The sequence below is a fragment of the Macrotis lagotis genome, chromosome 2, assembly GCF_037893015.1.
Source record: "Macrotis lagotis isolate mMagLag1 chromosome 2, bilby.v1.9.chrom.fasta, whole genome shotgun sequence".
NCBI classification, from domain to species: domain Eukaryota; kingdom Metazoa; phylum Chordata; class Mammalia; order Peramelemorphia; family Peramelidae; genus Macrotis; species Macrotis lagotis.
Genome location: NC_133659.1, coordinates 318696932 through 318724409, shown reverse-complemented (window position 1 = coordinate 318724409; position 27478 = coordinate 318696932). Strand labels below are relative to the sequence as shown.

Below are 27478 nucleotides of genomic sequence, written 5' to 3'. Positions count from 1 at the left end.
CAGTTTTTGTGAGAGAGCCCTAAGAGATCTTCTAGTCCAGCCCTTCCTTCCATTTTATAGATGAGTAAACTGAGGTCCAGAAATTTAAATGACTTGTCCAAGGTCTCAGGTTAAATGTGTGTGCAAAGCTATGATTCAAACCCAAGTTGTCTGGTCTCAAATCCAACATTCTTCCCACTTAACTGTGTATAGTAATAAAAATATGTATTCATATTTGTGTAATGTGACAAAAGAAATACCTTCCCCAATTGATAAATGGTCAAAGAATATGAAAAGGCAATTTTCAAATGAAGAAATTACAGTCATATAAAAAATATTCTAAATCATTATTGATCAGAGAAATGCATTTTAAAACAGCTCTGAGGTACCACCTCACACCTCTCAGATTGGCCAATATGACTAAAATAGAAAAAAAATCATTGTTCGAGAGGATGCGGAAAACTGGAACACTGATGCATTGTTGATAGAGTTGTGAATTGATTCAACCTTTCTGGAGGACAATTGGGAATTACATCCAAAGGCAATAAAACATACCCTTTGATCCATCAATACCACTACTGGTTCTGTATCCCAAAGAGATCACAAGAAATGATAAAAATATTTAAAACAACTGTTTTTGTAGTGGCAAAGAATTGGAAATTGAGGGGAATGCTCATCAATTGGGGGAATGGTTGAACAAACTGTGGTATATTTGAGTGTGATGGAACACTATTGTTCTGTAAGAACTCAAAAGGGATGGGACTTCAGAAAAGCCTAGAAAGACTTGCATGAACTGATGCTGAGTAATGTGAACAGAACCAAGAGAGCAACGGTACACATTAATAGCAACACTGTGATGATCAATATGGTGCACTTGCTTATTTCAGCAGTACAATAATTAAAGTCAATCTTAAAAGACTTGTAATGGAAAATATCATCCACATCCAGAGAAGGAACTATGGAGTTTAAATGCAGACCAAAGCTTACTTCAATTTTTAAAAGTTGTCTTATGTGTTAAGTTTTTTTTTCCCTCTAATGGTTTTTCCCTTTTCGATTTGATTCTTCTTTTACAACATGATTGATATGGATATCTGTTTAATAGTTATATATGTATAACCTATATTAAATTGCTTTCTTCTAGGGTGGAGGGAGGGAAGGAAGAGAGGGGAGAAAAATGTGAAACTCAAAACCTAATCAAAAAAAGATTGCTGAAAACTATCCATGCCTGTAGTTGGAAAAATATACAAATAAAATATTTTTTTTAAAAAAGATACAACTGCTAGACCTCAATTTCCTCATCTGTAGAGTGAGGAAAATGGACTATATCATAGGTAGTTAACATTTTTGTATCATTGAGTTCTGGAGTAGTCTGGCGAAACCTATGGACCCCTTCTTATGTTAATTTTGCTTTTAAGTTCATAAATGAAGGAAATGGAAAATTTTAGTTAAAAGTGAAAACAAAGATATTTTTCCTCACTCAGGTTCATAGACCCCCTGAAATCCATCCATGTACCCTTAAATGATTTCTAAGGTTTGTCTTTAAGTCTTAAAAATGCTATGATCTGAATGAAAGACAACTGGAATTTTTAAGCATTTTAAGATTTTCAAATTCGCACACATGTTATCTGCATACAAATATTATATGTGCATATATATATATATATATATATATATATAAACATCGAGGTCTTATATACACATACGTGTGTCTACTTACACATATTTATCCTTACAATAATCCTGTGAAGTATTTGCTATCATTAGCCTCACACATACATAGGGGAAATGAGAATGAGAGACATTAGACAACTTACCAGTGGCACACAGTTAATATTTGCTAAATTCAGGATTTGAACCCAAGTTTTCCTAACTTCAGGTCCAGTACTGGACAGTGGAAGAGCACCTGGTCTAGAGTCAGATACTTAGTTCAAATGCAGCTTCAGACTTTCTGACCATGAGACCCTGGGCAAGTCCCTTCACCCTCTTTGATTAGTTTCTCATAGCTAAAATGGGCTGGAGAAGGCAATGACAAACCATTTTAGTATCTTTACCAAGAAAAGTCTGACTGGGGTTGTGTCATACATGTCTGAAAACAACTGAACAACAACAAAATTTGCCTCCCAGGGGCAAAGATTTGTTGACCCCATTCTAGGCATACCTCTCTTTGTGAAGTAAAAGACCCTTTTGGACAAGAGGGAAATCACAAGGTGACTAGATAGAGTATAGATTTGGCGTCCAAGGACTGGAGTTCAAGTTTTGACTCTGCTACTTAGTAGTTACAGTACTTCAGGCAAATCATTTCACTACCCTGTATCTCAATTTCCTCATCTGTAAAATGAGTGTGGAACTCAGTCTTATCTAAGATCTGTTCCAGCTGGAGATGTTTGCAAGTTTCTAATATGGTGAAGGACATGGACGGGAGGAAGAAAACCAAAATTTCAAACACATAAATCTAAATAAAACTTAATTTTCCATAATGATAATAATAATAGCTAGCATTTTTATGGCTTTATAGGGTTTGCAAAATAACATATGTTTGAGCATGAATATAAACACACAATCTTATGTGATACAGCAACCCTGGAAGGTTGTTGCTGTTAATCCTGTTTTTCAGAAGAGGAAACTGAGGCAGAGAATTAAGAGACCTGCCCGTGGTTATACCGATTTCATTAGATTTGAACTCAGATTCTATGGTTCTGTGTTCTTTCAACTGTATGTTGCTTAGATATGAAAAGCATATATCATTTAGGTCCTGCTGCCTTGCTATTATCTTAAGAAAGTATATATTTGGACATTTTTTATTCCCCTATCTCAGGAATTTTTTTTAAAGTTTTTGCAAGGCAATGGGATTAAGTGACTTGCCCAAGGTCACACATCTAGGTAATTTTTATTAAGTGTCTGAGGCCAGATTTGCTCTCAGGTACTCCTGACTCCAGGGCCGGTGCTCTATCCACTGCGCCACCTAGCTGCCCCCATCTCAGAAAATTTTCATCTTTTATATGTCCTCGTTCCCTTTTGTAATATGGTGAAGCCTATGAACACTTCAGAATTACGTTATTAAATGTACAAAATAAAATACATGGGATTACAAAGACAAATGATTACTCAGAAACATAGTTGCTAAAATTTTCTTAAAAACAAGGTCACAGACTCCAGGTTAGGCTCTCTTGTGTCCAGTTGCTTAACAAAATCCACCCTGAGTCAATCCATTTGTTTAGAAGTGAATCTGATTCTATGGATAGCATGCTAGCTTATTCCCAACAATTTCTAGATGTTTCTAGATTCAGGTTACCGGATTCATAACTCATCAGGAATGGTTGAATTCAGCAATATCATGCACTGGTTCTCTACCTTTACCCATTATAATAAAAAATACATTACTGAATAATATGTGGCCAGACTTCCCATGAAGAGCAGGCAAGAGGAGAATAGAAATCTCTAAAAATAAAAAAAAGCATTAGGAGCCATTATTAGCCCAAATATCAAAAACATAACAGGCAAAAAAAAACTTTAAAGATTTAGGCACTTAAGCATAAAGAAAAGGAGAGATGTAAGACCAGTGATTTATGCTCAAGCGCTTCTGGGGATTATTGGTTAAAAAGCAATTTGTAAAATTAATTACAAGTACACCATTTTTGACAGCAAAAAATACATATAGTTCAGACGGATCATTTTCATTATTTTCTTTCCCTACTTAGTCTAGTCTGCTCTAATTCATATTAAGCATTAATCAATGTTGAGAACCTGTGATTGTATCAAAGATGGAACTCTCCGTGTGGAAATTCTATCCACTGACACAGACCATGATTTGTCTGTAACTTATTCAAATTGCCCAAGATTCTTATTCATTAGAGATGAATAAAATAATTGAATGAATTTATATCAACTTCTCTGTCTCTCTGTTTTTGTCTCTGTCTCTGGGTCTCTGGCTTTGTGTCTGATTGTCTCTCTATTTCTGTCTTTCTGTCTCTCTCCCCCACCATTCTCATTCTCTCTCTCTGTCTCTGTCTCTCTTTCTGTCTCTCTCTCTGTCTCTCTCTCTCTGTCTCTCTCTCTGTCTCTCTGTCTCTGTCTCTCTCTCTCTCTCTCTCTCTCTCTCCCCTTCTCTCTCTTTGTCTCTCTTTCTGTCTCTCCCCCCTCCCCACCTCTCTCTCCCCCCTCCCTCTTTCAGTGATTTGTCTCCTAGAGAGCTGTTTGGGGAACACTGACAGATTCAGCTCCTGGCCAGAACATAGTAGAAGAAACCAGCTTATGTCTGGAATTGGAGAGTCCTAAGTTCAAATCTGATATCAAATATCTTACTAGTTGTGTGACTTTGGGCAAGTCACTTCATCTCATACATCTCAAATTCCTTAACTTAAAAGGAGACAATGATAGCGCCTAGTTTTCAGGGTTATTGGAAGGATCAAACAAGATAATATGTGTAAAGCTCTGGAGACAGTGTCTTCTACAAAATAAACACTTCAACAATGTTTGTTTCTTTACTCCCTTCTGAGGCTTGGTCCCCCAGGTCTTCCCGACTCTGAGGCCACTTCACCACTACTCCGAGAAGGAGGAAAGGAAATTTTCATTTATCTTCATATTTTTAAAATAAACAGATGATGTAATCATAAAAAAAGATGACAAAATGGTATTAATAGTAATAGTTAGCCTTTTATAAAGCTTAAAGGTTTGAAAATATCTCATTCGGTCTTCATGACAGTCTCAGGGAATATTATTATTGTTATTATTACTATTATTATAATTATCCCCATTTTATGATGGAAACTGAGATAGAAAGTGTGACTTGCCCAGAGCCACACAGCTAATCATTGTCTGAGGATGTACTTTTCCTGTTTACAGATCCAGTTTTCTATCTGTTTTCCCATGTAGCTACCAAATAAATAAATAGATGAATGAAAGTATTTTTTTAATCATCAGACAGAATTAATTAAAAGTGAAAATAGCCCTAAAGCAAAGGTTTAATATTCCTTCCTAGGGCTTTAAGCATTTAAGTACGTCATAGGCTTATTATATTAAATATAGCCTAACCCACAAAAATTTTATAGAACTGTCCTCTCCGTTTTTACTTTATGGTAAAATTGCCTATTACACTCACTTAAAGAATCCAAGCTCTAGAGTAAATGGATGCCTGAAGAATTTCTTGTTTAGAAGATTTTCTTTGCCCATTATGGGAATTCTGAATCACCAAATAACAAGGGTCATTCCTTCTTTGCATCGTGAAGCATATTTGGTGGGATACCCAGTATCTTTGTTCCAAACCCACTCATGTTTTAAAGATGAGTCACCTGAGATCCCTAGCCATGTAGCCTCTGTTTCCATTACAAGACCAGATTCGAATATCAGCACCTCTGGTGGATCTTTTGTTTCCCAGAAGCCAAGATGAGAAAATGATAGTCAGCTTTAAAAGTTTCATGGGGCTAAAGTTGGGATCATTTACATTGACCTTTTTTTTTTTCCCCAGGACTCAGTTGTTTCCTTGCAGAGATGTCACTGTGGCTTTCCACTATTGTATCCATGCAGGAAGCTGAGGGTCACCTTCCTGAGCCTATTATTCCCAGTGACAGTTATCATCATTCAGATGACATTTGTTTGTCTATTTACATTTTCAGCAGGAATACAACCTATCGCTGAATCTGGATGCTTTCTAAAATTTACAGACTGAAAAATTAATTATAGATGAGTATGTATTCCAAATAGGGATGAATATTATCACACCCCCACAAAGCCAACAGTTAATACAGCATCTCTATCAGATTGATGGACAAAATTATATTAAAAACTCAGTGTGGATTAATTTCCTGTGTGAACCTCTGCCAATTGGTGCAATGTTATACTTCAGCAGGTAGGGTTCCCCTTAAAAGGAATTAGTTTAAAACTCCAGACAATTCACTGTATATGGTCTGAGGGAACTGAGGTAAAATAGAAAGAAAGTTGGACTTGCAAGTTAATAAGACTGAGTCTACCTGTGACATTTACTCATTGTGGGACCTGGGCAAATGACTTACTTTCTGCAAACTATAGACAAACTAGCTGATGTTACAATACAATATAAATGTGATTACGTGTTAGTTGTTATGATTATCGGTCAATCAACAAGCATATTATCATCCCTAGACTAAGGACTAGGGATCAAAAGAAAAGCAAAAGATCCTTCAGGACTGGACATTCTAATAGGGGAGACAACATGGAGAAAAAAAATGTTACCTACCCAATATATAGAGTGAATTAGTTATTAAAGAAATCAACCAAACATTTCTCCAGGAGATTATTTTTATATTAATTAAGCAATAAGCCAGCAATCTTTTATCACTTCAGTTTATTAAAATCTACAGCTTTATTAATGCCGATCACAGAGCATAGAATTAGAGTTGGAAAGGATGTTAGAGGCTGTCAAGTCCAACCAGTTCATTCTATAAAAAGGAAATCAAAGCATGGAGTGATTAAATAAATTGCTGAAGGTCACATATCCATTAAGTGGCAAAGGTAGAATTTGGATTCATAGGATTCTCGCATTTTAGGAATTCTTTCCAGGGCTGGTGCTGGTGGCAGGAAGACCTGAATTCAAGACCAGCCTCTGATGCATACTGGTTGTGTGATCCTGGGAAAGGTCACGTAACCTCTCTAACTGGCTTTCTAAGACTAACTTGAGATGCCAGGCTGTCATGATAGGAGTGTCTTCATCTCATCCCCATCTCTCTACCACTGTGCTCTCTTAACTTTAGAGGCTTAACTTAGTGGCTAAGGGATAGTTGGTGAAGGAATGGATGGATTAGCAGAGGTGGCTCAGTAGAAAAATTACTAGCTACAGAATCAAGAAAATCTGGGTTTGGATCCTACCTCTGACAATTACTAGTTATGTGACCTGGGAAAATCACAGCCTCTCAGAGGACTCCTTAAGACTGCATGTGTCATAGTGACAGCACCACTCCTTGTCAGGTCATTGGTTTGTTTTTTTTGCAAGGCAAACAGGGTTAAGTGGCTTGCCCAAGGCCACACAGCTAGGTCATTATTAAGTGTCTGAGACCGGATTTGAACCCAGGTACTCCTGACTCCAGGGCTGGTGCTCTATCCACTGCGCCACCTAACCGCCCCAAGGTTATTGTTAATAGTCCAGGGGTGAGATGATGTGGGCCTGCACCAAGGTGGGATCTCTATCAGAGGAAAGAAGGGGGCACATTAAAGAGATGTTTTCATTTAATAACTAGATACTAATTGAATCTAATAAATCTAATAAATGGATTCTAGAATCTATTGAACTAGATTCTAGTTGCATAAAAATAAAAAATGTACTTTTAAAATTATCTTCTATCCTACTAAGGAGTTGTTTGTTTCCCTATAAGCAAGAAAGTCAGAAATATAAAATCCTGAAGGCAAGGTCAGTTTTTTTTCCCCGTCTTTAAATCTTTGGTAACAAGCACATGGTAGATATTTAACTTGTATTAAATCGAAATGGAAAAGAGGAAAGGATGATTTCACAAGGGGATAGCATTGTAACTGATTACATAAGGTAAATACCTGTATACATACATTCAGCCAACATCCCCATCTGTTTGCATTTCCTTAGCCGACATTCCTGGCATTTCCTTCTCATGTACATGTCCATTTCACAGTTTCCGCCATTTTTACACTTGTAAACAGCATTTTTGGTTATGCTCCTCCGGAAGAAACCTGAGAAACAATATAGGATGGTGGTAAATGGCACTTTCACTTTAGCAACAGAAATCACATTGGGGAGGAACCCAGGATAATTTGCACATCAGTCCCCAGACAACCTCTGACTGCATCAGAAAGAGGTTGTACGGGGAATTCTAAGATAGAAAAGAAGCAGAGCAGATCCTCCCTAAGGTTCCTGCCAAATCTTAGAGTCTAGGATTGGCAACAAATAGCCTTTCAAATAGCCAATGTTACACTTTTTTAAACTTAGTTAAAAGTTTTTTTAAATGATGGATTCTTTAAGTTGGTCTGGCATTCAATGAACATTTGTGTCCCAAATTTATGCTAAGTATAGTGAGAGATATAGAAAAGGACAAAAAGGAGTATTTGTTAAGGAAGGAGGGAAGGAAGGAGGGAGGGAGGGAGAGGGAGGGAGGGAGGGAAGGAAGGAAGGAAGGAAGGAAGGAAGGAAGGAAGGAAGGAAGGAAGGAAGGAAGGAAGGAAGGAAGGAAGGAAGGAAGGAAAACTTCAAAGTCAGCTACCTATTCACTCTATTTAATTTAATTTAATTTTAATTCTCCATGTAATTCTATAGCCCAAATATATATGGTTCAAATCTAATATACTTGATACTAATAATATATTGTTTAGTCATTTCAGTCATATCCAAGTCTGAGTCTTTTTTTGGATTTTCCTGTTTTTCCATTTCCTTCCCTGCCCATTTTACAGATGAGGACATTGAGGCAAAGAGGGTTAAGTGACTTTTCCAGGATCACACAGTCAGTAAATGTCTGAGGCTGGATTTGAATTCAGGTCTTACTCATTCCACAAAAACACTACTTTGTAGCAAAATGATTCAATAACACGAGCACCACAGTTCCTAGACATCTCTGCATAAAACTGAGTTCCTTAGTCTGCCCCTAATTTTTCAAAATACAATTGTCAAATCCTGGTAGGAAAAAACTCCCTCAATCAGTGTAGATTAACTTTCTCCTTTTAGAGAGAGGTCCATATTGATTTAACTAACTTGCCCAGGGTTCCATTGCTATTATGTGTCAGAGTCTTGAACCCTAGTCTTTTGAGGATCCTAAGGTCAGCTAAAGTAGGTTCAACCTCTCACAAAGATTAGCTGTGATTTTATTATTATCATTATCATTATTATTATTATTACACAGGGATTAATATTGCATTGACATCTGATTATTGTCCTAATAGTTGAAGAAAAAAAAAGATGGCAGTAGACATTGTCTAGAGATATCCATCAGTAATAGCAGTGTGAAGAAAAACTGCAAAAGACCCCAAAACTTGGATCGAAACAGTGACCAAGCCCACGACAGAGGTGTATGGCAAAGAATGTTACCCACAACTGTGAAGAGCGGAGATGAAGACAATGGACATTTTTCAACTTGGTCACTATGTAGGTTTTTCTTGACTATGCTTTTCCTGTTAAAAATTTTTCTTCTGGGGTGGCTAGGTGGCACAGTGGATAGAACACTGGCCCTGGAGTCAGGAGGACCTGAGTTCAAATCCAACCTCAGACACTTAATAATTACCTAGCTATGTGGTCTTGGGCAAGCCACTTAACCCCATTGCCTTGTAAAAACAAAAACCAAATTTCTTCTGTTTTTAATTGGGAAGGGATTAGGAACAACAATACTGACAAGAAAATAAAATGTACCATTGTAATATGTGTGTGTTTGTGTGGGTCTATATAGGTATGTTTGTGTGTGTGTGTGTGTGTGTGTGTGTGTGTGTGTGTGTGTGTACACACAAATATTCAGAGAATAGCTCGGAAGGAATGACAAACAGGACAGTTTTAAAAGTAACAAATCGAATTTTAGATAGAATTTTAGATTAGATAGATGATAGAATTTTAGATAGATAGGCATGATATGATATAGCATATGTATGTATATTTTTGAAGCAAAAAGTTCAGAAAAAGGATTTGTGGCTTTATAAGCAATCTTCTTTTGGTGTTTCACTTTGTATAATGAGAGGTTCTTTTTAAGAAGATATTTCCTTTTTTAAAAATCTCTAAACCATGACAGTGGATGCTCACTGTTATTAAGAAAAGTGTCACCATAAAGACCAAAGAATCAATATGATTACTCATTTGCTCCTTAAAAAAGAAAAGAAAAAGAAAAAAGTCTCTTTAAAATATTACAATTTCCCTTAGTAGGCATCCAAAAGTATGACTGACACTGACCTATTCTGAAATTCAGTTCCTTACAAAAATGTTCAGTCATTTCCAGATATGACTTTCTGGTTGACATCTGAAACCTGAATCTATATTCAATTGGTCATCATCACACTTCCATTCCCTGAGCAGATGAGAGCCAGATGGTTGAAGAGGGCAAGAAGGAATTCTTGATTTGATGGGACGCCAAATAAATAGAGATAACCAGTCACTGTTGCTCAGTGTTATACCTAAATTTTGCAGTCATTGTTTTACAAATATAAATCTATGAAATTCTTCAACTGTCATTGCTATAAACACTCAAAAAATCGTTCATAGGGAAGAGGAATATTCTCCTGGCATGAAAAGAGATCAGTAAGAAAAGAAAATTACCAAAGTCCCATCCAGAGGAGTAGTCAGTTCATTAAGGATTTCTCATTTCCTCTATGACTTAAAAAGGCAACGACATGGAATTTAGTTGTGTATTTTGGTTTGCCAAAGAACTAATAACCCAGAGTGCACCCATCCACTGAGGAATGGCTGAACCAATTGCAGTAAATAAATGTAATGGGGCAATGCATTGTAATAAACAGTGAATATGAGGAATTAAGAGGAAACTTGGGAGGATTTGGGTGAACCGAAACATAATTACATGAGGAGGACCAGGAAATGTAATGGACAGCAATGTAAATGAGTTCACCCAAGCAAATGAGCTCGAGCTCTGCCTCAATGACAAAGAAAAAGTAAACAAGGAGCTATAGGAGGGGGGCTGCTTAGGCAGAACATTGTATGCATTGTCCAACATCCTCACTGTAGGGGGCGGATTCTTGCCCAAATGCTTTTCTTTGTGACAAGGGAGGGTTCAAGACCAGAATGGAGTAGCAAGAAAGTTGTTGCATTTTATAAATAATTGTGACATAAAACAAAAAAAGCAACTTGTTAAACTTCTATTTTTTAAATATCAAATGAATCAAATTCGTTTCAGTAGGACAGAAGCTCTCCTCCTCCTCCTTTCTTCATCTTCCTTCTCTTAGTCTTTTCCTCTTATTTTTCATCATCATCATCATCATCATCATCATCATTTATTATTATTATTATTATATAACTTACTCTTTGCAGATGGCAGATAGATTTTCCTTGCCAAGAAAACCCCCAAATGGGGCCACAAAGAGTAGGACAAAAAGGAAATGGCTGAACACCCACAATGTACGGGGCAGTGTGGTGGCTCAGGACAAATACATCAATCAATCATTCGGTTAAGTTTTTATTAAGAACTTACTTAATATGTTAGACTTCTGTGATAGCATCTGGGGATATACTTATCAATCAACCACCCAGCTGCCAGCCTCTCAGATACATATATCAAACTCTAATTAAAATCATATGAAGCTACTATAGGCCAGGGACTATAGTAGGCAACCAAAAGCAAAGAATAAAGTAATCCCTTTCTCCCAGGACTCTGTAAACTCCTAAGGGCAGGGAGTATTTATCCTCAGGAACATAGTAGGCACTTAATACTATTGGATATATGAATGAATGAGTGGATTATACCAGAAAAACAAAAGACACATCTGAGAGACATATAAGCAGAAAATTAGGTCAGAATTTAGGTGGAAAGAGTGGGATGTCCACAGACTTAGCTCATATTCTACCCACATGTTGGGTTCCCTTCCTTTTCTCTTAATAGAGACCAGGATTAAAAAGTATTTTGATAATTCAATTTTTTAAAAATTTCAAACAGATAGTAGTTCAAAAACTCCTCAAATAGTCACTGGTTTTCTAGAGATGACTAATATGGTTTTACACAACTTGGTCCCTGGTATTTCTAAAGAATATTTATGTAGCATTACCTTGATCCTTATTTTACTGTTTGTTCATTTTTGTTTACTGATTGTTTTTAGTTTTGGGTTGGTTTTTTTTTGGCAAGGCAATGGGGTTTAAGTGGCTTGCCTAAGACCACACAGCTAGGTGATTATTAAGTGTCTGAGGCCGGTTTTGAACTCAGGTATTCCTGACTCCAGGGCCGGTGCTCTATCCACTGCACCACCTAGCTGCCCCTACTGATTTTTTTTTTAATTTAAATTTTTTCCAAGTACATGTAAAGGTAATGTTTAACATTCATCTTTGTAAGCTTTTGAATTCTACATTTTTCTCTCTTTCTTCTCTCCCCCTTCCCCTTAATAGCCAGTAATCTGATATATATTATATATGTACAATCATGTTAAACATATTTCCATACTAGTCATGTAAGAAAAGAAGAATCAGAACAAAAGGGAAAAACATGAGAAAGAACATCATAGTGTCCTTTGTCTGCATTCAGGCCCATTGTTCTTTCTCTAGATATGGATGGCGTTTTCCATCACAAATCTGTTAGAATTGTCATTGATTACTGTATTGCTGAGAAGAGCTAAGTCTATCATAGTTCATCATCCCAGAATGATACTTTGAAGCTATACAATGACGTCCTGGTTCTGCTGACGTAACTCATCAGCTATCTGTTATGAAAATCAGTGGTTATCAGCAAAAAAAAAAAAAGAGGTATTACCTTTAGCAGTATCTTCTGTGATAGCCCTACAAAACCTCTTGTCCCAGATCTTAATCCCCCATCCCCACGCCTGCCCACTGGAACATATAAAACACTTTGCTGTCCCTACTAAAATTAATAGAAACAGTAACAAAGCAGCAACCCATATTTATATAAAGCACTTTAAAGTTTGCTAAAAAAAAAAAAAAAAACCTTTTCTTTCAGTAGTCCTTTCAGGAAAGTATTCAAAAAATTTCTGACCCATTTTATAGATGAGAAACTTTGAAGTTTAGGAAAAGTAACTAACCCAAGGTCATAGGACAGAAAGAACATAAGATGGTTTTAGTTCTAAAGCTAGAAGGAACTTTAGTGGTAATTGAGTCCAACCTCTTCATTTTATAGGTGAGGAAATAGAGGTTGAGAAAGGGTAAACCCAGCTTCCTGATTTAGGTTATGTCTTATAGTTCCAAGTAGATTGGAAGCATCCTAAAAGTACCCAATAAATCTTTATTGGATGAGTGGGTAATGATGGTGGTTAACATTTATATTTTCTCTTAAAATCTATAAAGCATTTTATAGATATTATCTCATTTAATCTTCATAGAAACCCTGGGAAGTAGGTCCTACTGTAAACCTCATAGCCCAATTAAGAAAAATGAGGTTGACCTGCCCAGGGTCACACATTTAGCCTTTGAGGTCACACTTGAACTCAGGTCTTCCTGACTCCAGGCCCAGGATCCACTGCATCACTTGGCTGCCTCTAATGAATGAATCAGAAAAATGACTAAAATATAAACATACATCATTAATATATAAAATATAATATATAAAACATATATCATTAATATGTAAAACAGCTGTCCTATTGAGGTTTTCTGCCTTGGACAAGTGATATAAGATGTATGATATTAACATACATTTTTTCATTAATTATCATTTATCATAAATATCATTTATAAAGTGATTTAAGGATACAATGCACTATAACTGCTGGCTGTTTGCATTATTATCCCATTGAGGGTATAGGAGGTAAACTGATTTAACCATAGTGAATTGCTCCCAGTATTGATAATCCCTCCAAAGATACAGGTCAAATGCTTTGCCTACAACTTGGAATTTTCTAGGATTGTCTAGGGTATCCACCATGGCACAGTCTGTAGAAGCAAAACTCCCATCTTCCCTATTCTAAAGCCTGCCCTTTATCGACTACAGTGTGTCCCACAACTAGGAGGCATGAGAGCCAGGATTTTAATCTAGATCACCTGACATCCTTTCCCATTCAACTTTCCCAGGGAACTGGGTTAAGACTGGTTTCTTTTGGAAAATTGTTCATATACTGTGATATCACATTCAAAGGTCCCAAAGGAGGATCACCAGCATCAAGTCTCTCCTTTCTCCAAACCATGCTTCCTATAGCTGACCAATAGCCCCAATCCTGAACATGCCATTCCCCTGCCCAATAAATTCTAGTGACTCCTTCTTGTGCTTAGGGTAGAATACAAATGCATAGCTGCCGTTTATAACCTTTTATTTACAACTGGGGTCCAATCTACCTTTCCATCTTCTAAAGCATCACTATAGGGGCAACTAGGGAGAGCCATAGCGCACAGAGGGCCTGGCTTGAAGGCAGGCTGACTCAACTTCCTGAGTTCGTATCTGAGCTCAGATATTTACTGGCTTTGTGATTATGGTCAAATCACTTATCCCAATGTGCCTCAGTTTCCTCAACTAGAAAATGAGCTAGAGAAGGAAATGATAAGTCACTCCAGGATCTTTGCTAAAAAAAAAAAATCATGATGAGGTCACAAAGAGTTGAAAACAATGGAAAAGACTGGACAACAATACATTGTCATGGGCAACAATAGAATGTATTCATGAATTCCTTAAGAGAATATTCTCTGTGTGCATGTACAGACACACATAAATATTATACGTACATATATATAGACATTGTATAGTTATTGAATAAGTAAACTTGAAGAAAACTAAAAGATATATACACCATATATATGGAACACATAGTAGATGCTTGATTTGGAGAAGGAAATGACAAACCACTCCAGCAGTTTTGCCAAGAAAATTCCAAATAGGATCCTAAATAATCATCCATGACAACAGCACCAGTAACAAGAACAACACAAGCAAAACCAACAATGGAGTTTAAGAAATATTTGCTTAATGATCATAGGATTTTAGTTAGAAGATAGCTTAGAAATCATCCAAAAAAAATTATGGAGGAAAGAAATTTTTATAAAATGAAAGTGAGTCGAAAGAGGATCTCCACAGTGTGTCTTACTAGGCGAGGCAAGAGGTGTTTTGAGAGAATTGCCCTTGCCTATGTCATGATCTCAAATAAAAATGCAAGCAAAGTTACTTCAACCAGGGACCACTTTGCCCACCCCCCACACTCAAATTTTTTTTTAGGTTTTTGCAAGGCAAATGGGGTTAAGTGGCTTGCCCAAGGCCACACAGCTAGGTAATTATTGAGTGTCAGAGACTGGATTTGAATCCAGGTACTCCTGACTCCAAGGCCAGTGCTTTATCCACTATGCCACCTAGCCGCCCCCCCCCACTCAAATTTTGGCTTCATTCCCACTATGCATCCCAGAAAGCTTCCTCAGACAACTTTTACTATTTTTACTATTACTATTAAGACAAGCAAATTCAATGATGTGAGCAGGAAGTGAAAGAAAATTTTAAAAGATTGACATCTTTATAGAATCCTAGATCTAAAACTGGAAGGGTTCTTTGAGGTCAACTGGTTCATTTTATAGAACTGGAAACTGAGGTCTAGGAAAATTCAGTAGTGACTTGCCCAAGGAAACAAAGGTAGTAAATATCAAAGATCATATTTTAACTCAGGATATGAGTATCCTTAGTACTGGCTCAATATCACAAGATAAGCAAAAAAGACAGCTAGGTAGTACAATGGAGAGAGCCCTAAACCTGGAGTCTAGAAGACCTGAGTTCAAATTGTCCCTCATTCACTTACTACTTTGTGTGACCCTGGGGAAATCATTTAACCTCTGTCTGCCCCAGTTTCCTTACCAGTAAAATAAGGATCATAATAGTACCTCTCACCCATAGTTGTTTTGAGGATTAAATCAGATAACATTTGTAAAGCCTTTTGCTACATATGCTAGCTGGCTTTTAGAAAAGACCCTTTGGTCTCAAAGACTAAAGAAATAGAGCCAAAATTTTGATATATTCTACCATAGTACAAAGGACTTGAATAGCAATTGTTCTTGCATACATAATATTGCATATATAATCCATATGGGAAAAACAAAAGGAGGAAGAATAATTACTGCCCAGACTATGATGTAAAGTTAGATGGAGTTGGTCTAGGTGTATCCATATTCATCAGCACCTATGATTCCAGGTACCATGTTAATTAATAAGGATTCAAAAACAGGCCAAAGTTAGTCCCTGCCTTCAAGGTGCTTAAACTCTGATGGAGGAGACAGCATGCAAATAACCACCTGCAAGCAAGACATAGTCAGGATAAAGACTATATTTCCTTTAAGGGAGAGATGGACAGCCCAGGTGTTGAGCTGGTAACCTCAGAAAGTTAAAAGGTGCCCATGCCAAGTGGACCTTCTACAGAACATAGAAGTGTTGCACAGGATGAGAAAGTACGGATGGATTTACAACTCATCCCATTGATGGTGAACTCACAGGTCCACCTGAGTATTAAAGAAGTGTTAAATTTATTGAATTTATTGAATTTGATTAATTGAATTTATTAAATTTATTAAGTTTATTATTATATAATTTATTCAATGTTTTTCTATTTTTAAAGTAAGGTAAGTTCTATAACCATCATTATGGACATAGAAAGAACCAGAGCACTATTTAACGATAATGGTCAAGCTTGAACCCAGAGAAGAACTGAGAAGATAAACAATTTTTGCAGAGGTGGTGTTAAATATTACATTGCTGTTAGGTATGTTGCATGCATTGGATTAGATTTGTTGTAATTCACTATTGTTGTTCAGCTATTTTTCAGTCAGACCTGATTCTTCATGACCCTATTTAGCGTTTTTTTTGGCAGAGATGTAGAGACTGCTTTATTGTTTCCTGTTCCAGCTCATTTTACAGATGAGGTAACTGAGGCAAGCAGGATTAAGTGACTTGACCAAAATCACACAGCTAGAATCTGAACCTGGATTTGAACTCAGGATGATGAATCTTCCTGACTCTATGTCCTGAGGTCTATCCACTATGTTACTTAGCTGCTCCAAACCAGACTATAATCAAGAATGCATATGATATATTTTTTAAAAAATGGTAAAAATGTTCAAAGAATTAATGCGGCTTAAACATTTTATATATCTCTTAATTCCAAAAAATACTTACTGATCAATGACTGTTTTACTTTTTTTTGATAACATGTTTTTTTTAAAAAAAGAATGAATATGATATGTCTTTTAAAAACAATAAAACATATTCAAAGAATTAACATGGCTTGGACATTTTACATATCTCTTAACTCCAAAAAAAAAAAATCTCACTTATCAATAACTGTTTTACTTGTATTTGACAATAACATAGATGCTTTCTCTGTCCTGTGTTAGTGATCCTTTAATTATTGTATAATATTCATTATACACAATCCAAAAATCCTAGAAATATCTTCCATGGGGTTTCCATAGACCACTCTCATTAACATAGGTGCTGTCTGATGAGGTAGAAAAAAGGAAGTAGGGAGAAGGTAGAAAAATCAGACTGAAAAGTATCCTAACAAGACTAGCAATATGAAATCTCACTGGGGAGAAATTCTTGACCAAAATATCCTTACCTTTGCATCCTTCACAAGTCAGCGCATTATAATGGTATCCAGAAGCTTTGTCTCCACAAACAACACATAGCTCTTCTCCTTTTATCCTCCCTGCAGATGAGACCATCCGGGGCTTCTTGGTTATTGGAATGTCCACGATCTCGGACTCTCTAGTGTAGACAGTCTCTGAGGGCACTCGACGGAGTTCATACATTCCAGGAGAGTACCATTCCTCGGGCTGTTGGGGGTAGAAGCCCAGGTTGGGATAATAGGGAGGGGAGGAAAGCTGGGGTTGAACTTGGGGAAATTGGATATTTCCATACTGTGTATAAGGTGACACATCGACATCAGGCCCCAGGTGCCCCGACTGCTCTGGAAACACACCTGAAGGAAAGAAGAAAAATAAATGTAAAATGAATCACAAGATACATTGCAAATGAATTCTTAATCTATCAAAGAACAGGATTAAAACTTTTTAAATTATCTGGTTATTAAAATATTTTCACTTACAGAAACATTTGACAGGACTTTGGAAAATTAATTGAATTGTACGCGGCAGTCGCGAAAATAAATAGGCAGGACCAATGATGACAATGATAGCAACAGCAATAACAATGATGAGCATTTATGTAATAGTTTAAGGTTTGCCAAGAACTTTAACTACAGATCATCTCACTGAATTTTAGCAAGAAATTTGGGAGGTAGATGCTAGTATTAAAAATTCCCCATTTTACAGAAGGAACTTGGAAAAACCAGATGAACAATTTTAAGTTTTCTCTGAGTTATGAGAGGCAGTGTAGAAAAGTTGTTCTGATATTTATTTGTTATGCAACCTGGAAATCATTTCAACTACCTAGGCCTCAGTTTCCTCATCTCCTAAATGGGAATGGAGAAGGAAATGGCAAACCACACCAGTGTCTTTGCCAAGAAAATCTTGATTAAGTCAACAGGGTCACAGACACAGATGAACAACAAATGTGCTAAGCATTGGGGATAGAAATAAAGGATATACAAGTAGAAAGAGAGATTGAACTCAGGTCTTTGGACTTTACATCTAGTTCTCATTCCATTTCACCATGTTGTAAAGTGGAAACAGTGTTAGATTGGAAAGATCTCATACTATAGCTGACATACTACCTACATAAAAGAGAGATGGGGAAGAAGGAAAGAGAGGAGGGACATAGAGATAGAAATGTGCATACCCATTCACACATACACATAGGTATTCCAAAAGTTATACTAAAATTTTAAGATAGTAATGTTTAAAATGGCACTAAGATACCTAGACTATATTATATCATATCATATCATTGTATATTATCATGTGTTGTTATGTTGTTATATGTAATATGATGTGTCATATTATATTATTGTTTGCTGTGTGGTTGTGTTAGTGTTTTATATTGTATGTTATATTAAAGTAGCCATGTGATAATCTGAGTGTGCATGTGTATATTTGCATATGAACCTACACTCTACCAATATTCACATACAGAGAGGGTGCTCCAAAGGGTTCTTACTGCAGTTTTAAACTAAAAGAGTTTAAAGTGAGGCCAAGAATTTTTGGTAATCATATAAATATATATATATATATATTTATATATATATATATATATATATATATATACATGCAATGCAATAATATATAATTTCATATATGTCTATATTTGTAACAAAATGGGAATAATTCTACATAAAGATAGACGTGCCTACAAACACATGTGAGGTAGGGGGCATGTTCCTCAGGATTGTTTAAAATTCAAAAGAGAGAGAAGAGATAAAATCTTCCAAAAATTTTCAAACACTGCCATTTTTAAATTATTTAGCTATTTATTTATTTAACTCTGTTTTACTGGACTGTGCTTCCATCAGGATAAAGAGCTCCAAAAAGACAAACCTTAGAGGATCTGGAGCTCCCAGTTGCCTGGCAGGCTTGGAGAATGAACTGTGCTTGTTATTCTGTTCTCCAGGTGAATTGGGCTCCTCAGAGTCTGCCTAACCAGGGCATGCAAAGGAACCAGGGCTATTGAAGGTCAGACTCAATGATCATTTACCTTCTAAATTAGAAGAGCTCCAAGGTCCAATCTGGTGAGGACTACTGAATGTTGGCTAGATGACCAGGGTCTCAATACATTCCAATCCTAAATCTGAACTGCTAGATTGACGTCCGTATGGACTGCCTCAGATTGGAGGGGAGGGTACAAGGGACTGAGGTGATCAAGAAAGGCCTCAGATAAGAGGAGACACTTCTTTAAATGTCATTAAAATATAAAGCTACCCAATAGAATCAATCTTTTTAATGATCCTTACTCTTAAACAAGAGGAGACACTGAATAGTGAATAGAACTGATTTCAGGATGCAAATCCTGCCTGTGGCTGCCAAATTGTCAGGCAACTCTCTAAGATGACAATTTTCCAAGTAATGACTTATCTGCGTTGATAAAAGATACTGTTTTTATCTTGTAGTAGAGAGAGGATCTGCTCTAGGGTCCAGAAGACTCATCTTCCTAGGTTCAAATCCAACCACAGACATTTCCTAGTCGTGTGACCCTGGGCAGGTCACTTCACCCTATTTGCCTCAGCTTCCTTATCTGTTGAATGAACTGGAGAAGGAAATGGCAACAAACCTCCAGTATCAATATAACAATATAACCCCAAATGAGGTCATGAAGGGTCAATTGCAACCAAACAACAGTTGTTCTCATTCGGGGGATTAGGGCAGAGCTAGACATTTGGGCCTCTTAGTCATTTGGAGGGCTCCAGCTGGACCAGAGGAAATGCATCTAGGTAGAAGAGCACAACAAGGTTAAGGAACAACTCTAGAACTGAGTGAATATGTTTTTAATTGATGTTCTTATCATATTTTTATGACTGAGTATGTATTAGTTTTGCAAGGAAGCATATCTTGATGTTCTAGAATGTTTATTTAATATACATGAATGGCGGAGGTTTGGGGGTAGCAAAAATAGTAGAAGAAGGTGGGAAGCAGGTAACAGAACCCAGCTCAGGGGAAATGGAAGTCAGATCCTGGCTTGAGTTGTACTCCATGGATTCAGTGAAATCTGAGGTCCAGGGCTGTATCCCTTACCCCTTTCCAAAAAGTGTTTCAATTAAATAGTGGATTCTAGCTTCCCACTTGTCTGGAATATGAGGTTGATTATCCCCATTTCACAGAAGAGAAAACTGAAGCTCAACCCTTATGATTGAATAAAAGTATAGTGACCAGCAAAAAATCAAGGGAGGTATTCAGGCTAGATTTCAGGAAATCAGCCTATCAAGTTCATTGAGAATAGCACTTGTTTCCATCTTGCCAACTGTTCCTAATGTAATATGTCTTCTATGACCCAAGGGTGGTCTTCTTGCCCTTAGACAATTCCTGCCAACTCCTTCCTCTGCCCCAAGCTGTGGCAGAAAATTATCATGGTTCAAATTTTGTCACTGACACAACTGTGTGGGATAGGGTTAGGTCTTGGTCCTATGACTGCATGCATAAAAGGAAATTCTAAGTGACTAAAATCCCTGTAGCAATGCAGGTTGGCATCTGTCTTGAGCAGTTTTAGAGTTGCCTAGATCCCTGAGAGGTGAAGCAATTTGTCAAGGGTTCTAGAGTCAATATATTTTGGAGACACAACTTGAAACCAGGTCTATCTGGAATCAAAGCCAATTTTCTGTTCACTAGCCCTCTACAGAGAGGCAAAACAAAAACAAAATATACAAAGTATATTAAATATATATATATAGTGCACAAATTATAAATAATATATACAAAGTATATACAAATACAAAATAATTTCAGGGAGAAGTATTAACAATTCATAAGGGAGATGGGATAGGAAATAATAGCAGTGATGATGATGATGATGATGGTGATAAAGTTAAAATATTAAACAGGCTTTAAGGTTTGCAAAGTATTTTTCAAATATTAACTCATTAATTCCTGAGAATAATCCTGTGAGTGATGCTATCATCACCATTTTATGGGTGAAAAATGGAGACTGACCAAGGTTAAATTTTGTGCCTTCAGTCTGCCAGAGAGAGGTTTCAAACTCAGGTCTTTGTGATTCCACATCCAATAATTTATCCTTTTGCCATCTGGTTGTCTTTGATTTGATCTAATCTGAGTTTTTAAGCACAGTAACAACCACCTATCATGAGTTTTAGTATTGTTTTGTGACTTCATTTTTAGAGAAAGCAAATCTTTGCAAGATGGTTCTGGGTATGGCAACATGATGGAGGGAAGAGGGATGGGAAGAGGAAGAAAATGGAAGTGAGCTCTAAGCCTAATCATCACTAGATCCAAAAGTGACCACATTTAAAGGGAATGAAAGAAATAGGGGAAAAAGAGAGTGAATTAGAGGAAGAGAGAAAAAGACAGAGGAGGGAAAGAGAGAGAAAGAGGAAACAATGGAGGAAGGAAAGAAAAGAGAAAAGAAAAAAGAAAAAGATAGAGAGAAAGGGGGAGAAGGAAGGAAGGAAGCAAAGAAGGAAGGAGGAAAGGAAGGAAGAAAGAAAATCAATGCCTTCTCTTCTTACTTCACACAATTATTGTGAAGATGAACAATAGCTAGAAATGTCAAAATATAAGGTATAATGGGGATGGTGCATCTTCTCCCCCACAGAACAAGGTGCTAGACTTCCAATAGGCTCTTGTCAGACATTTTAACATAATAATATAATATGTTAATATATGATGTATATATTACATATCATATAATATATATAATCATCATAATCAAGTAATTGGTCACCATAAGTGGATCATTCATATTAATCTCTTTGGTTTTCCACTCCATGAATTAAAGTGGTGACTTAGGGAACTGGCAACAATCTACTGAGAGAAACCTTCTGGAATATAGATGAGGAGGAAAATTTGGCTCCCTCTCAGACAGCAAAAGCCAATGGAGACTTTTCCCTGAGTGGTCCTATGGAAATTTGGAGAGTGTAGTCTTACGGCATAGTAATGAGACCCCTATCCAGTGGTTATTTCTAGTTTCAGGATCTCTTCACAGTTTATTAGATGGTTACTGGAAATTCCTATGACATTTATGGATCTCCCTCACATAGGTCCACCATCTTCCTTTCCAGTCTCTCATGTCCTTCATTCCCCTTATATTTCCTGGCTCAACAGTTCTCCTGTTTTGAACAGTGAAATTCTACCACTAGTTTCATACAAAATTACATCAAGTTCAGAGCCATAAGGAGTCTTTAAAATCTTCACACACACACACACACACACACACACACACACACACACACACACACACAATCATAGGATCGCAGATTGAGAGATGGAAAGGACAATAGAGGCCCTCTATTCCAACTCCATCATTTTATACTGAAGATACTGAGACCCAGGGTAGAATCATTATTCTACCCAAAGTCTTTGTTCTCTCCACTATATCGCCCCATCTGTCATCCCTGGAACAAACTCACTCCCTCTCTATCTCTGCCTTTCAAAATCTTTATTTTCCATATTTGACTCCAATGCCACGTCCTCTGGGTAACCTTATTCTCTGTCTTTCCTCCCTCCGTTCCAACTGAAAGCTTTCTCTCTCTCCCCAAATATTTCCAGAGCAATTTGCTTAATTTGCTCAGTCTCTTCTCATTACCCTCTTTGTTTATTCTTATCTATGCACAGATTATATCTTCAGTAGAATGTAAGCTTCTTAGGGGAGGTGGTCTCATCTATGTCTTTGTTCTGCCAACTCAGCTCTCTGTGATTTTATGTTGGAGACCTTCTACTTGTCTGCCTTAAGGAGAGTTTTCTCATTGGGTGATGGCTCTATCAATGACATCATAGATCCCAATTTATTTTTAAAATTTTCATTTTAAAATTTCCAACTTGAAGCATAGTGCATTTCACAAAGTAGGTGCTTCATGAAAGTAACATGGATGGCTTTTTTGTGTTAGAAATCAGCAAACCCTAATGTAGAGTTGGGGATTTTAATCCTTAAAATTTTCTTCTTTTCAAAATCCCAGATCCCAATATCATAATTAAAATGCTACTTTAACAATATTATTTAAATTTTTATTTGTGCCTTTTGTTTTTCCCTCCTCAACCCAAACCTCCCCGATAACAATGAAAAACAATTAATCAATCAAGTCTGCAGATTAGGCAACATTCTGGACCTATCATTCTCCTCTCTTCAGAGAGGAGGGAAGGCTATTTCATCACCTTTTTAAGAGAAATAACTAAAATATCATTCCACATTCCAGAAATCCAAAGTCCATTGACTGAGAGCTTTTCTTGATTAGATTCTTGGCCTTTCCATTTTTATGAGATTCTCTGTCACTTGCTTAGCACCCTGTTCTACCAGCTTCCAATTCTAAATAATAGTCATTCACTAGTGATTGATATAAAGTTGAATAAAAATGATATGTCACAAAATCTTTGGTGTAAAACTTCCACTCAATTTTCTTTGCCAAAGAAAATGACGGCTACTCAGATTTCATTTCCCAAAGAAAAGTAATAGTTGCTATCCTATGGCTACAGATGTAGTCTGTGCTCTTGCTCAGGGGAGCCTATAGAACGTGGCCTGTCCTAATGTGTTTTAAGTGTTATAGATTGACTAAGAGTCTTGTTCTAGGACTGCAAGCTAGATTGTAAGCTCCTGGAGGGCAGGCATTGGTCACTTTAATCCTTATATCTCTATTGTCAAATACAGTGACTGGCATAACTTAATAAATGTTTAATTGACTGATAAACCTGGTCTGGACACCCATTAATGGATGACAACTCAACTAATGTTCACTTTTTATCTCAGGGAAGGGGGAAAAACGTATATTATTCAATGCTTCAGACATCAGGTGATATAAATATAGGTAAGACCATCCACTATTCCAGAGGACTCGAGATGAAACATGCTATCTACCTCTTAATAGAAAAAGAAAAGTTACATTTTTTTTTTTGGACATGCCAGTATTTGATTTGCTTGTTTAAATCATATTTGAAACAGGGGTTTCAATTTCTTGCTTTCTCAGTGTTAGAGGTGGGGGCAGGTGAGAAAGAATGTGAAACTAAAAATAAATTGTATATGTGGAAGCTAAATTCAGTTTAGCAAAATGTGAAGCTCCTTGTCTGTCTAAAGTCCTATGTTATATCTGTAGTGAGAGTTTTCTATTTCTTCTTTTGGTGTTGGTCAGTGAAGTAGGAAAAGAGTATAGAAAGGGAAAGAAAATTAATGCCTTTTAATTGGAAAAATTAATTTTTAAACAAAGGTTGTACCAGCCAAACTCAGACGTGTCTGTATGAAATGTTCTCCCTCCAATTCATAAGATTTAGAACTGGTAATGGCAAACTACTCCTGTATCTTTGCCAAGAGAACCCCAGATGGGGTCACGAAGAGTTAGCCGTATCTGAAACAACTCAACAACAGAAAGGACCCTAGCGATCATCTCGTCCAAAATGATCGTTTTCCCAGATGAGAGAACATTAAGAATCAGGGAGATAAAAGGAACCAAGGTCACACAGGTAATACTAGATGAAGAGATGTGAGTGACTCTGTTGCTACAATTTTATATATATATATATATATATATATATATATATATATATATATATATATATATATATATATATATATCATGGCCTTCAGTCCCCCCAAGGCCGATGACCAAATAAGACATAGGGCACCATCCTACCTTTCGCCGTCTTCATAGCAAGCCTTTCCCCAATTCCAGAAGAACTTGGACTGTGCCGTGGACTGTCTTGAACTAGGGTTTCCAGACCCTGAAACTGCATTACCATTCTTTAGCCTATTCACAGCAGCTGAAAAACTGAAAACTGGGACTTCCTTTGAGACTTGGTAAGGAGTAACAGAGGCCAGAGGTTATGTGGCTTACTGATTAACTTCCTTACAGGGCAGAACATTTGTAACTATTTGTGAGGCATGTTTCTGATGCCAGAGTGCCCCCAAAGCCAGAAACCTTTCTCTTGGGTGGCAAATCTCTAAAAGTGGAACATTTTCAGAGATTGACTTTCCATGTGGTGACTGGTCACTTTGTCATAAAAGAAACAAGATATATGGCCAACCCCACCATGTGATCTGTGTTCTCTTTCTTCCAAGCAGATATAATATATCAGATGATGTCATTTTATGACAGTCTTGGACTCATGTTAGAATCTAAGTTACTGATTGAATAGAAGTTGGCTTTTCATACTCTATTCCATTTTCTCCTGGGTCATTTCAGTTTAATATAAATGGTGTTCCAGCTATACAATAGGATTGCAAATGTTAGAGCAACACAGATTTCAAATTGCAAGTGACCCAAAGGGCAACAGAGAGATGTCTAATAGGTATGAGTAGGTTCCAATCAAGACCCACCCACAAGGGCATGAGGGATATCAGCCAGAAGGTGTTGGATTAAAAAAAAAATGGCTGATCACAGGGTGATAACTGATCAACTGATACCCATGACATGTAATGAAAGAAAGATCTAGACCAGGGGAAGGTTGCCCCAGATTTTTGAAGTGACCGAGATTAGAATCACTCAGGAGAGTGAGGCATGAGAAAATGACAATCTACACTAGAAAAGGATATATCAGCATTGACCTTCTGAAATAGCCTTTTATTTTTATAATAATAATGAATATCTGACATTTACACAGTGTTCTAAAGTTTGTGAAATACTTTTACAAATACTGCCTCATTCTTTCCCCACAACAAACCTGAGATGTGATATTTTTTACCATTTTACAGATTAGGACATCAAGGTTGGCAGATGTAAAAATGACTTATAAATGACTCATAAATGTCTGAGGATAGATTTAAACTCAGATCTTTTTGACTTCTGGAACAGCTCTCTAGTCACCTTACTACTCACTTGCCTCCAAGTCTTGACCTTAAATACCTAAAAAAGGCTTTATTTTTGATTCTGGAACAGGAATTCTTAACCTGGGGGATCCATGAAATGTTTTTTCCAAACATAAAGTTTGACAAATTTATTTCAATATATAGTTAGTTCCTCTATAATTGTAAATAATTTGTGTATTCAAAAAACATGATTCTCCAAAGGCATTCATAGGCTTCACCAGACTAACATGGATTAGAGTATTTTCCAAATCAAAATAAAGAATCTTCTCTGCTAAAAAAAAAACACATTTGAGGATGATGTATTTAGTTTTCTAGTGAATTCCTAAGGGATGATTCCTCTGGAATAGGAAAATAAGATACTGATTAAATAGTATAGTCAGTCAATGGAAATTTATTTAGCACTTACTTTGTACAAAAGGCTGTGCAAAGGAAGGCAAAATATCCTGGATTATCTCAGAGAATTAAATTTAACATTTCCAAATAATTTTTAAATGTTTTTTTTTTTTAACAAAATCTAACCTTGCTCTCAAGAAGTTGGAGTATGTTTTTGTTTGGTTTTTATGGAGTAAATATTAGAACTTAAAGGAATCTTAGTGCTCCTTCTCTTCTGCCTCTTTTTTTTTATAAATGTGTAAACTGAGACCCAGCAATCATAGGATTATTTACTCAGAGCTGAAAAGGACCAGAGGGATCATCTAATTCAACCCCTTAATTGACAGACTCAGAGAGGATATATTTGTCCAAGGTGATTTAGGACATGGTGGATGGGAGGGATTTAATAGATCCTTATTGGCTAACTGAAAGCTACTATGAGCAGAGTCAAGATTCAAACCCAGGTCCTCTGATTTCAAATGCCATTTGCATTTCCCCACATAATTCCACCTCTCATCTGGAAAAGATTTTTGAAAATATTTAACCCAACACCTTCAATGTATAGAGAAGACAACTGGAGTCCAGAAATAGGAAATGACTTTCCATGATCACATGGGCCATTACTAGAATCCTAACCCTTGATCTTCTCACTCTAAGTCTGTTTCTTTTTCTGTCCTATGACATTTCCTCACTTTCTTGTGTAATTAAAATACTGAGATCTCCCAGTGTTAATGATAATATCTTATCTCTATCATAGTGTGACTTGCTTGGAAAGAATACTAATTTTTAATATGATTTCATTTTGTGACCACAATGGTCTCATATGTATGCTTCTAGGCTAATTCATGGCACATGGTCTTGACAAAAACAAATGAGAGTAAACTATTTTCTTCATGATCAGTTAATTCTCTGTCAGCTGAGTGATGGATTTTGAGCCACACGTACATATGATTATATATTACTCTAAAGAAATGTGCAAAAGGCATAAGTCTTAATAGTCAACACTTCCATGACCATTAGAAATATTACAGTGTCTGTTGGTGTGGGTGAGTAAGAATTAAAAGGATTATTTAAACCTACAGTCTAAGATGAAAATGAAAATTAAAAATTGATAAAATACAGATACAAAAAAAATCTAATTCTAAGAGAATAAGCAAAGACCTTCAGAAGGTTCTGGA

At 36.6% G+C, this 27478-nt stretch overlaps 1 protein-coding gene across 3 annotated transcripts in view; it reads right to left on the bottom strand.

Moving 5' to 3' along the window:
- Positions 1 to 27478, bottom strand: part of NR1H4 (nuclear receptor subfamily 1 group H member 4) — an 86113-nt gene that overhangs the window by 27375 nt on the left and 31260 nt on the right. Inside the window, exons 1-3 of one of the 3 annotated variants that reach the window (XM_074226667.1) lie at positions 24757 to 27434; positions 17137 to 17499; positions 7498 to 7650 (exon numbers count right to left, since the gene is read on the bottom strand). In XM_074226667.1, coding sequence (XP_074082768.1) covers positions 7498 to 7650; positions 17137 to 17499; positions 24757 to 24862 — 622 coding nt within the window. In that variant the 5' untranslated portion in view covers positions 24863 to 27434. Of the gene's footprint in view, positions 1 to 7497; positions 7651 to 17136; positions 17500 to 24756; positions 27435 to 27478 lie in introns of those variants that run through there. The other 2 variants (XM_074226668.1, XM_074226669.1) reach the window with 2 other exon arrangements.